Source organism: Neophocaena asiaeorientalis, unplaced genomic scaffold, assembly GCF_003031525.2.
Source record: "Neophocaena asiaeorientalis asiaeorientalis breed wild unplaced genomic scaffold, Neophocaena_asiaeorientalis_V1.1 scaffold24, whole genome shotgun sequence".
NCBI lineage: Eukaryota > Metazoa > Chordata > Mammalia > Artiodactyla > Phocoenidae > Neophocaena > Neophocaena asiaeorientalis.
The window spans coordinates 5,911,187-5,924,440 of NW_020185317.1; the positions used below are offsets into that span (position 1 = coordinate 5,911,187).

Here is a 13,254-nt window from a genome sequence, read left to right on the forward strand (position 1 = left end):
GCCACAGGACCCGAGTCAACAGCCCCTTAGGACCCAGCCCCATCTACCAAAGGGCCCGGGATCCAGCTCCCCATACCAGTGCATGGGCACTAGCCCTGGGACATTCAGCAAGCCATTGGAACTGGTCCTGGCACCAGCAGGCAGAGACCAACTCTAGGACCCCACAAGGCCCTGCAGCTGGAAACCCTAGGACCCAGCTCTGCCCACCAGGGGTTAGACAACAGACCCAGGACATCTTGGGCCTGGGCCCATACACCAGGCCTGGAAACTCTAAGCCCTGTACCAAGAAATGCCAAGATGCAGCTTTGCCCACCAGTGTGCTGGCACTAGCCCCAGGACCCAGCCTCACTCACCAGTGGGCCAATACCTACTCTGGGACACCCCAGACTCCACAGCTAGCCATGTCAGGAACTGGGCCCACTCACCAGCAGGCCGACAGCAGCTTTGGGACACCACAACTATACAGAAAGCTGTGTCAGGAACCACCTCTGCCTACCAGCAGGCAGACACTAGATCAAGGAACCCCAGCCGGCAGCCAGCCACCTGGAGACCCCGCTCCACCCACCAATGGGCCAGGACTAGCCTCGGGACCCCCCCAGGACTCCACAGCCAGTCAACTCATGACCTGGCCCCATCTACCTGTGGGCGGCCCACACCAGTAACCAGGACTCCTCTGGCCATATCAGGACATGGCCCTGCCTACCATCAGCTGGCACTCTTTGTATAAGGCAGGGCATGGCGACCAACTGGAATGGGGGCCAGCCACAACCACCAGCACACCCACAGTAGTCAGCCCACCACAACAGAAGGACCCACACAACCCACACAGAGGGCACCACTAAAGCATATAGCTCTGGTGACCAGACAGGAGTGTGCTACTGGGTCCCATAGGATGTCTCCTACAAAAGGCCACTTCTCCAAGAGGGGGAAATGGAATGAATCTACCAAATACATAGAAATAAAAACAGCATATTAGGCAAAATGAGGCAAGAGAGAAACATGTTCCAAACGAATGAACATGATAAAACCCCATAAGAACTAAGTAAAGTGGAGATAAACAATCTACCCAATAGAGTTCAAGGTAATGATCATGAAGATGCTTAAAGAACTCAGGAGAAGAATGGACAGACACAGTGAGAAGTTAGAAGTTTTTAACAAAGAGTAGGAAAATACAAAGATAACCCAACAAAGATGAAGAATACAATAACTGAAATAAAAAATACACTAGAAAGAATCAACAGTAAATTAGATGATACAGAGTAACAGATCAGTGAGCTGGAAGGCATAGTAGTGGAAATCACTGAAGCTGTACAGAAAAAAAGAATAAAAAGAAATGAGGACAGTTTAAGAGACCTCTGGGAGTCTCTTATGTCAAGTGTACTAATGTTCTCATTATAGGGGTCTCAGAAGGAAAAGAGAGAGAGAAAGGGGCAGAGAACATATTTGAAGACATACTAGCTTAAAACTTCTCTAAACCTGGGAAAGGGAACAGACATCCAGGAAGTCCAGGATGCACAGATAGTCCAAAACAGGATCAACCCAAAGAGTACCACACCAAGACACACTGCTATTAAATTGGCAAAAATTAAAGATAAAGAGAGTATATTAAAATCAGCAAGGGAAAAGCAAGAAGTTATGCATAAGAGAATTCCATAAGGCTATCAGCTGACTTTTCAGCAGAATCTCTGAAGGCCAGAGGGAATGGCATGATATATTTAGTGATGAAAGGCAAAAACCTACAACCAAGAATACGCTACCCAGCAAGTCTTTTGTTCAAATTTGAAGGAGTGATAAAAAGTTTGACAGACAACCAAAAGCTAAAAGAGTTCAGTAACACAAAACTAGCTTTGTAAGAAATGTTAAACACAACAAATAACTTGGTGTGGATGTGGAAAAAAGTGAACCCTCGTGCACTGTTGGTGGGAATGTAACCTGGTGCAACTGCTATGGAAAACAGTCTGGAGATTCCTCAAAAAATTAAAACTAGACCTAACATATGATCCAACAATTCAACCTCTGGGTATTTATCCAAAGAAAACATGATAAATATAACTAACATCGACGTATGTTGTATATTAAAGGCGTTAAGAAAGTAAATCCTAAGAGTTCTCGTTCCAAGGGAAAAAAACATTTTTTTCTAATTCTTAATGTTGTATATATATGAGATGATGGCTGTTCACTAAACTTATTGTGGTAATCATTTTACGATGTATGTAAGTCAAATCATTGTGCTGTACACCTTAAACTTATACAGTGCTGTATGTCAATTATATCTCAAGGAAAAAAAGAGTAGACGCCTAAAAATTTTAAATATTAATATTTTAAATGAAGTGACTACTAATATTTTATAATATTAGTAGTCACTTTTATATATAAATATATATATAATATACAAATATATATTTATATATACAAAATATTTTATAATATTTTATAATAATTATCAACATTTAGAAAATGCACTTTGTCAGAAACACCTTCACCTTCAGTATAGTTGAATATTTTTGTTTCACTTTCACATTTACTTTTGCTTTTGCATACTGAAATAAGTACAATGTTCTTTATTCTGCTAATCTATGCTAAGCACAATTTGCTAAGCTGCTTTCAAGTATTTGATCAATTTCCTATGCAATACTCTGGTCTAATTTCTTAGGGAAAAGCACCAAGAGATGGGCAACGGAATCTTTTTCTATCAAAACATCACTAACTCTCAGGGGAAAAAGTACTAAAATACAATGAAGGATTAAAAAAACCCTTTATAATAATTAAAATTTATTTTAAATCTAGGAACATAAAGCACTATCCAATACAGCAAAATTAAAATGCAGTCCACTTAAATAAAAAAGCAAATTCCAGCTATATGTGTCTACAAGAGTTACACAGCATGGGGGAAAAAGACAGATAGTTTGAAAGTAAAAGAATGGAAAAGATAAACCATGCGAATCGTAAGCATAACAGCAGCTTATAGTAATATACGATGAAATAAATTTCAAAACAAGAAATAATTCCACAGATAACAGGAATATTTCATAATGACCAAAGGGAATCATTAGGAAGGTATACCAATCACAAATGTGCATGGATCTAATAACAACAAAGCTTCAAACTATGTGAAGCAAAAAATTACAGATCTAAAAGTAGAAATACATCCAGAATTACAGCTGGGGACTTTAATGCCCCTCCTTTAGGCACTGACAGAATTAGACCAAAACAAAAAAATCAGTAAAGCCTTAAGAAGATTTTAGCAATACTATCAACTACCTTGACTTAATTGTCATTTTAGAACACTACATCTAACAGCTACAGAATTCAGATTCTTTTTAGGTGCCCATTCTTCGAGATATGCTGCTGGGCATAATTCTCAATAAATTTCTAAAGATTTAAATCTAACAGTATTTTCCCTGTCCATGACAAAATTAATTAGAATTCAGTAGCAATAAGATATTTAGAAAAACTCCAAATATTTGGAAACTAAACAATACAGCTTTATTTGTAATATCCCATATCTGGAAAGAACACAATGTTCATCAACTGGAGACTGAGAAAACAAATTGTGGTATACTTATACAACTGAGTATTACTTACTGATTAAAAAAGAATAAACTATATGCATACATTCAACAAACATGGATGAAAACGACAAAAATATTTTGTTGAGGGGAAGACGCTGGACATAAAGGAGTACATATCATTATGATTTTATATATAAGAAGTTTAAATACTGGAAAAACCAAGCTAGTGCGACGGAAATCAAAATAGTGGCTGAGAATGGAGACTGGTTTCTAGGTAGCATTAAAGAACCTTCTGGGCTGATGGAAATGTTCTATATTTTGTTTGCAGTGGTGGTTTCATCATTGTACACATATGAAAATGCACTGAGCTATATACATTTAAGATCTATGCATTTCACAGCAGCTAAACTTACCCAATTTAAAAAACCATTTAAGGTACAGGCAACTAAAAAAAAAAAAAAAAAAAGAAAAAAATAAAACAAAAAAATAAGGAGTCGGGGCTCCCCTGGTGGCGCAGTGGTTGAGAGCCCCCCTGCCAATGCAGGGGACACGGGTTCGTGCCCCGGTCCAGGAAGATCCCACATGCCGCGGAGCAGCTAGTCCAGTGAGCCATGGCCGCTGAGCCTGTGCATCCGGAGCCTGTGCTCCGCAACGGGAGAGGCCACAACAGTGAGAGGCCCGCGTACCGCAAGAAAAAAAAAAAAAGTCAATCTTAGATGTGAAGAGCTCCTTAAATATGTGCTATATCATCAACATAGAAGAAGCAATTCCCTGAGCACAACAAAAGAAAACTTACATACATTTAATAATTATATACTAGTAAAGTTAAGGTCACTATAATAATGACACTCAAAATAAAAATTATATGATTAAATTTGTAATGGTTTCATAGCTAAATGTTAATTTTTTTGTTACTATTTCTCATTTTAGAGTCAACAATAAAAAAATAAATTCAAATAAACTGAACACATCCAAACCACCTAATTTAATTCAATTTCAAACAAGGTAATGGACCTTTTAAAATTATACTGGGTAAGGGCTTCCCTGGTGGCACAGTGGTTAAGGATCCACCTGCCAGTGCAGGGGACACGGGTTCGAGCCCTGGTCTGGGAAGATCCCACACACCTCGGAGCAACTAAGCCCGTGCGCCACAACTACTGAGCCTGTGCTCTAGAGCCCGCAAGCCAAAACTACTGAGCCCACGTGCCACAACTACTAAAGCCCGTGCACCTAGAGCCCGTGCTCCACAATGAGAAGCCCGCAAACTGCAGTGAAGAGTAGCCCCCACTCACCGCAACTAGAGAAAGCCCACACGTAGCAACAAACACCCAACGCAGCAAAAAATAAATAAATAGATTTATTAAAAACAAAAATTATACTGGGTAAAAAGTTAAGAGGTCTTTTCTTTTTGGTTAACAATAACAGAAGTAAAATGAAACTCCTGGGGCCAAAGACAGCAGTCTGGTATAGTGGTTATATCAACCCTTTTCTAAAAAATGGAGATGCCTGGGTCCTACCCTCAGAGTTTCCAATTCTCCACACCTAGGCTGGAGTTGGGCAGCATTATCTTTAAAATGAGTTTTAAGTACTTAGAATAGTGCTTGGCACATAGTAAATGATAATAAATGTTCGTTGTCATTATTTTCTATCAAGAAACACCTATCTTATAATGAACGGGGCACACAATTGACTAAACGTTGGTAATTATTTGAGCAACCTTGCTAAAACGTTCTTTAAATGCAGTTTTAAAATTGAGACTAGAAAATGTTATTTCTAATCTTAAGAAACTCTTAAGAAACTGAGTTCTATTGTAGATAACATATATACATTTTTAAGGAGAAATCTGAGTAGTTATGTACTAGGAAATAAAAATGATACTATTGGGAGAATGGAATTAAATGTTAAAAGTGAGACTAAAACACAAGAAACAAGCGCTTTATGTAATTTTTACTCTGCATATGTTTGTTAAATAAAGAAATGTTAGCTGGAGGAGAATGTAAAACAGCCTTTATTTCACTGTGAACTAGATGAATGAAAAATGCCTCTTTTGGTTACTGACCAGGCCACATTCATAATTTTTTACGTTATTTTTCTCCCATTTCCGCTTAGAATCTGAAGTTCTGGATTATAAAACACAAAATTTTCAATACAGTTTACCTTAAATAAGTACTATAAATAAGTATTTTTAGCTCTTAGACATTCAAACTCAAGATTTCCTCCTACGGTGGAAAATGAGTTCAAGATGAAGGTTACCATTTGTAATTAATTATGATGTGCAAATTTTCACATATGGTACTAATCTTTTGATTTATTCAAGAAGTCAATTTAATTAGTTCCTTGGGAAATATAAAAAGTTATGTCCAAAGGAATATTAAGTAAATGTTAAGTAAAAACAGCTGTTATCTTCAACTTTATATCATTAAGGGATTTAGTAACTTGAACAAAAAATATTAATTCTGATTTATCAGTAATCAATTCAAATGTTTCTGTGTCTCAAGATTACATGTAATTATAAAGTTTACTTACCATTTTTCAATAATATTCCAAGTACAGTACTGTTCTAAGTTATTTTAAGTAGAAATATGTTCATAGCTACTACAAATGAAAGTTCAAGTTCACATCAATTGACTGAGAACCCAGTGGGAGGACACAGTGGTTTCTAATCCACTAGAGGAAAGGAGAAGAAAGCAAGGGGGAAAAAGAATCCAGAAAGGAAAAATTTTAAAATATAGGTACCCTCTATTGCAAAGTCTATCCTAAGCTCTCGGTAGAAAACCCGGATCCAATGTCTTATTCAAAACTGTTTGAACCTTCCATGATCTGACCAGCCTACCCCATCTTTCTTTATCACACTCCCCCATGATCCATTCCTGTCATAAAGGGCATCTTCCAGTTCCTCAATAACTATTTTCCTTCTAGCTTCTGGGCATTCTTACATGCTGTTCCTTCTACAAAGAAAATTCCCTACACCATTTTGATTAATTTCTACTCAGGGAAGCATTTCCTGTCCCATAAATATGATTAAGCCCAACTGCTAACTGTTTTCATAACTCTTCTGTGTTCCTTTTATTTAAAAACTCTTCATATTCTATGATTACTATTTGTTTAATAGTGTCTTCCTCACTAGACTGCACTTTCATGAGTAGTAAAAGTATCTTTTATTTATAATTTATCACTGTATCTGAAATGACTAGCTAGAGTACATAGGGCCTTGTACACAGAATGGCCTCAGTAAATAGTTCCTAACTGAAAGAAACAAGGAAGGGAAAGAGAAGGGAAGGGAAGGGAAGGAAGCAAGGGAGGAAAGAAAAAAGGGAAGGAAGGGGATGGAAAAAAAACAGGAAACAAGAAGAGAAAAAAAGGGAAGAAAAGGAAGAATGGCTGGAAAGACTGATTATCTGTAGAACAGGAGTCTACTCTCATATCCCTTCACACTCCTTGTAGAATTTAAGACCATGGCAAGAATTCTAAGATAAAGATCAGAAGACAAATGGTAGTTAGTGTGATTCTTGTGTTATAACATATTTACTCTACCTTTTCACTAATCATGATTTTGATTCACAGATCCCTGGCTCTGGAAGATTCTAATAGAGCTTTTTGTGACATACAGTAAGCTCTCTGATCCCAAGATACCTATATTTTCTTCACAGGTTTCTATTTCTGGGCTCCAAATTAAATTTAACCTTGAATAAGCAAATGAAAAATAATATCTATCACAATAGAGAAATTTCCTTTTCACAGATTAAAAACTCTGATTAACATCATGAACAATTATTTACTATGTGCTAGTCATTTATCTTGTATCATAACACACAATATATCTTATTTAATTTTCAAAACAATCCGGGAGATACTGTCCACACATTTTTACAAAAAGCTATCAAAGAGAGGAAGTGAGGTTAGAACGCAGGTGTAGCTTCAGAGGCCTGCTCTTGAACAACAATGCCTCTTTTGTACACCTTATGGCAATAGAGAAAATTCTGAATTCCAGAATACTGCCTGATGATTAACAAATTTTTAGATGAGACCTATTAACCATAACCCTTGTACCTTAACACCTTGGGGCCTGCAAGGAGAAACAATGCCGACATTCCTTGAAAGGAAACTGGAGTAATACCTGCTATTGTGAAACTGCAAGGGAACAGCTACCTTGAGCTGTTCCAATGTCAATACTTCCATGAGAACTGGGAACATCTATGCTTTTTTAAATTTTCTCAGACAGCTCTCAATTCATCACCTCCCTGGTCAATGCAATTCAACTTCTGAGGGCTTACTGTATTAAAACTCAAGTGCTCTCACCTTTAAACTGAATGTGTCATTTATGTAAGACAAAAGATAATTAACAATGTGTGAACCTTATTTGCATCTTAATTCAAATAAACTTTTAAAAAATTTGACATTTATGAAATAATTAGAAATTTGAACAATGAAGATTAAGGAATTCATGTTTTAGAAAGTGGTAACAATTTGTATTATGGCTCTGTTTAAAATAAGAGTATATTTCTCTTTTACAGATATATATTAAAGAACAAAAACACAACCACCATCCCCACTTAAAAAAAAGTTAACTTGCGGAGGTTTTGCCTATTGGTGTGTTAATAGTGGTCTTTATTACTTTAAATTAACAGTGTCTTTATAAGATTGAAAAGCTAATGAAAAAATGAAAAAAAAATTGGTCAAGTATCCATGTAGTTTATCACCAAATATAAACTCTGGATGACAGGTTACATTTAAAATTTTTTCCAGATGTTTGACATAGTATTGCGATGCCTTAGGTCAGGGGTCCTCAAACCCCGGGAAACGGACCGGTATCGGTCCACGGCCTGTTAGTAACTGGGCCGCACAGCAGGAGGTGAGCAGCAGGCAAGCGAGCAAAGCTTCATCTGCCATTCCCCATCACTCACGTGACTGCCTGAACCATACCCACTGGCCCCCACCAGTGGAAAAACTGTCTGCCACGAAACTGGTCCCTGGTGCCAAAAAGGTTAGGTAGGGACCACTGCCTCAGGTAATAATATGTGACTGGAAGTATAATTGCACTCTTTCATTTTCTTGTGAGCTAAATCACTCAAAACATAATATTTTGTGTTTACAGCAAGTGCCCTAAGTCAATTAGAAACACCCCTCATATTTTTTGGGAATATTTATTCAGATCATCTGATCTAAAAATGGCAAATAATATGTAGTTATTTTAATCAGAGATCAAACCACCTATTTACCTAGCCCCCCAAACCCACCATAGTTTATAAGTTGTCAATAAATAAAAGATTTTATAAGAAAGCCTTGAGTTATACTGAATAGGAACAGTATTAACATCACTAAATTAAATCTGCAACAATGTTACAATTTTTTGTATTGTGTTACATATTTTAGAGACCAATTTAAAAAGGGAATAGTCAAGATCTTAAAAACACCACTGTTCTAATGCAAAAGTTTAAAAAAGAAAAAGTCCTGTCATAGGAAGATAAACGTAAAAATAAAAAAGAAATAGAAGAAAATGGTAGTTTTTAGTTAAGAATGGAAAACCTTTAACTACAAACTTAAATCAGAAAGTAGTTAAGGCTTGTACCAAAATAAAAAACAAACAAAAAAACCCCCATAAAAACCTCTAAATTAGCAAAAAAGTAATGCCAAAAAAGGTACTTTAGTCAAGCCAAAAGCCGTTTTCCATTCTGCTTTTCCATAAATAAGAAGTTAAAAAAAAATTTTTTTAACTCAGTGAGTCATATAGAATGGAAATATCTGAACATTCAGGTCCCATGAAAGCTTTGGAAACTTACTTCAGTTTTTCCTCTTCACTCAATGTCTTCCACAGTTCTTCAATTTGTACTGTTGCATCTTCCAAACTGGTCTTGGAATTGTCTGTGAGAAACTGAGCACGATGATCTTGAACAAAAAGGGCACTTGCTGACATGGGTTTCTTGATTACTCGATTGCTAATTAAATCATAAGCTGTAAGCTGTCCAGATTTGTTATCTACCACATTTGATTTTTTGTTATAGGAACTTTCATTCAAATTCTTCTGTTCAGGACTTGGGTTATTATTATTATTACTTACTTTACACGCTAAACTTTCTTGAGGTAGTAAAATTTTCACAGGTTCAATGTTTTCTCCTCTTGAATCTTTAAGTACATTTCCCTTGCTCCAGTCATCTACACAAATTTCCAAAGACTTCTCGGGAACTGCTTCTTCCTCATTTTCCCCACTCTCATCTATATGGCCTTTACTGCCATTTTCTGATTGGGCTTGCTTAACAGAACCTACAAAACAAACTTCACTATGTTCCTTTTGGGTGTCCTCACATGATAAATTATTCATTGGGATCTCCTGAAATGTATTCCCACTGTTCTTATCAATGCTAGAATTTTCACTATTAAAATGATCATCACAATGGTCACCAATATGCATATGATGATTCAAACAATAATTAGTGTTTTGCCCAGATTTATCATTATGCACATCATTCTGAAAAGGAATGGCTGAAGTATCAACATTTGGATAATTATTTCCAGATGTTTCCATCGTAGTAAAAAGCACATCTGTTTCTGTTGTTTTACTAACAACCATGTCATCTGAGGAAACATCTGTTTTACTACTTTCATAAGAATTTGTACTAGTTAGTGATCCATAATAAGTTGTCATCAGATTTTCAAGAGCAATCAACACAGATTCCTAAAAATACAAATTAACAAATGTTAGAGGAAATTATGAAAATAATATTAAAAAATCTACAGAAACAAGCGTATCTTTTTCACATGAAAATGGTTAGGACTGCATAAATTTGTAAATAGCATAAATACAAAAAAAATCTGAAAAAGATTACCTTATTCTGTAATAATACTTGACTTTTATCTGGTGTTAAATTCACATCTACATCAGCTGTAGGAACATCAATTTTCAGAAAGAAAATGGGATACAAACGAGTAGATTCCTTTAGGCATTTCAGATTGTAATAATGTCGGATTAGCTAGAAATATATGTAATGAGTGAAAGACAAAAAAAAAAGACATAAAAAAAGATAGTATTGCCATCTTTAAAATACCACCAAAAGAAGCATATTTAACTGAGAAACTGAGTGGATGTAACTGCTTATTAGGAAAAGTAGTATCTAAATAGTAATGCTCATTTAGAGGCTTTGAACTTACATAAAGCACAAGCATTCATTAAGAAGTACAAATATCCAATGCAACTGGCTTCATGGTTAAAAGATCATAGTGTCATGGATGTTTTGAAAGTCCTGGGTTCAAATCCAAATTGTGTTACTTCCTCGTTATGTGGTCTAAGATAGTCACAAACATTTCAGTCTCTTTACTATAAATAAGGATAATAATTCACCACAGAACTGTTGTGAAGAGTCATATGTAAGGTATCTAGCACAATGCTTAATAAATGATATTGTATCTATTTTTCCTTTTCCTTATTTTGGAACAAATTCTTAGAAGTAGTCCTTATAAGAAGCTGACAAGTGACAGAGTTTTTATTTCTGATCCAAGTGATACTTTTTCTTAAAAAGATTACCTTTAATATATCTTTTTGGTGTACTGGTCGACTGTTTATAAAGATGAAACTCCTTTCTGGGGTTGAAAGACTTGTAAAAGAGTGGTCTGCATCATGCTTTGGAAGAAATCCACTTAGATAAATCTATAATTGTAATAAATAATTACAGAATTGATATGCAATGTCAATGATAAATGTGATTCCATGGGTCTGGCTATATACAATACATTAAGAGGTATAAAAAAATTGAGATTTCCCTGGTGGCTCAGTGGTTAAGAATCTGCCTGCCAATGCAGGGGACACAGGTTCGAGCCCTGGTCCGGGAAGATCCCACATGCTGCAGAGCAACTAAGCCCGTGCGCCACAACTACTGAGCCTGCGTGTCACAGCTACTGAAGCCCGCACACCTAGAGCCCGTGCTCTGCAACAAGAGAAACCACCGCAGTGAGAAGCCCGCGCACCACAATGAAGAGTAGCCCCCACTTGCCCCAACTAGAGAAAGCCCGCATGTAACAATGAAGACCCAACACAGCCAAAAATTTTAAAAATGAAAAAAAATAATAAAGTAAAAAAAATTAAAAAGCCTAAATAACACTGTATATATTTTTTAAAAGGTATAAAAAAATTAACAAACAAATGGATTTCGATCTTAAGGTCTAAAGAGCCATATATTTCCTGATAACCATGTCATGAGCATTAACCTTAAATAAATTACTGAAGCGTGTTAAATTGGTGTTCTCAGCCTCTGACTCTCCCTTTTTGCAATTCTATTTTAAGGAAAAACTGGCATTCATGAAAGTTTCACCAACGGCCATATATCTCATTGTCATAGGACATACAACATAAATACTGCTCTTTGCTCAACCTGATCTTCTTTCTGTCTTCTAAAAATTTCTTTCCTCATATTGTGACTTTCCTCTGGCTCTTTATCCTTTTCTTTTCAGCAACCGTTCTCTGTAAAGAAGTGGCTGTTTCTATCTTTATTCTGAGTATGCCATGAAGTCAATCTGACTGGGTTTTCATTACTGAGGGAAAATAAAAAAATCTTTTACTCTTTGATACATTGCAGCGTTGTACTTTATCTTCATTTTTGTTTAGAGAACTATTTTACAAATGTTTGAAGAGGGAGAAAATAAAGAAGAATCCTAGAAAAAATACCAGCGAGAAGACTGATTGATTTAGGGAACAGAAGGCAAGGAAAATGCTCCTACTTTTACTTTTAAAGATAATACAGAGAATTGTTAGGAATACCGGATAGAGCCAGACTGACATGATTTAAATCCTAGCTCTACTACTAGTGTGATCTTGGTCAAATTATTCAAAATACAGGCCTATAATAATCTCTTATCTGAAACAACTGGCATCAGCTGTTTTATTAACCTGTTAAGAAACAGTAATAATGGGAAAATTTCAGCTTAGGTTTAGAAAAGCAAGAGTGTCAGTGGGGGTGCTATTTTTAGTTAAGCAGAAACCATGAGGCTCCTTACCAACGTATCCTGCAGGCTGCCACCTATGTCTACGGCTATCCCTGCCCTTGGAAATAAGTGCTTAAGGAGATGCAGTACCAATTTTAGAACACTAAGCGCATTACCGTCACAGTGCCAAACTGTGCCAATTAAAATTAGTTAATAAATAAACCTAGATAATCCATTATAAAATGAAAATACTTAATTAACTGTAAAACTTCACAAGACTTATAAATGGTTGTATAATTTACCAAGTAACATGAGACCCTTCTTAAAGCACCTGCTGAGCATCAGGGAGAGCCTGTTTAGCCTCTGAAAGACTTATGGGGCTTGTTGATGGAAAAAAAATACCCAGAATAGGGAAGAATGAAGATTAAAATGAAGAAAAAATTGGTAATATTGCTAGTCTTTTCCTTCCACACCATCTTGGCTGGCCACTGAATAAATACTATTACTTCCGAATACGGAGCTTTAAAAATGGCTTAAGACAACCTTAAGAACTAACAAGCTGTAAGTTATATGGAATAGTAAAATCAAATGGCAAAGTCTTATAAAATGCTATAAAAAGTGAAAATCCTGGCTTCCCTGGTGGTGCAGTGGTTGAGAGTCCGCCTGCCGATGCAGGGGACACGGGTTTGTGTCCCGGTCCAGGAAGATTCCACATGCTGCAGAGCGGCTGGGCCCGTGAGCCATGGCCGCTGGGCCTGTGCGTCCGGAGCCAGTGCTCTGCAACGGGAGAGGCCACAACAGTGAGAGGCCCGCATACCACAAAAAAAAA

The 13,254-nt window shown here is 36.5% G+C and overlaps 1 protein-coding gene across 6 annotated transcripts in view; it reads right to left on the reverse strand.

The window, feature by feature from the left end:
- Positions 1 to 13,254, reverse strand: part of PMS1 (PMS1 homolog 1, mismatch repair system component) — a 99,023-nt gene that overhangs the window by 16,491 nt on the left and 69,278 nt on the right. For all 6 annotated transcript variants that reach the window (XR_003001632.1, XR_003001633.1, XM_024733673.1 and 3 more), the window contains 3 exons: positions 11,032 to 11,154; positions 10,337 to 10,480; positions 9,293 to 10,185 (listed from right to left, as the gene is read on the reverse strand). Coding sequence is in view for 4 of the 6 variants with exons in the window: in XM_024733673.1 (XP_024589441.1) it covers positions 9,293 to 10,185; positions 10,337 to 10,480; positions 11,032 to 11,154 (1,160 nt within the window). In the remaining 2 variants the exon portion in view is untranslated. The remainder of the gene's footprint in view (positions 1 to 9,292; positions 10,186 to 10,336; positions 10,481 to 11,031; positions 11,155 to 13,254) is intronic.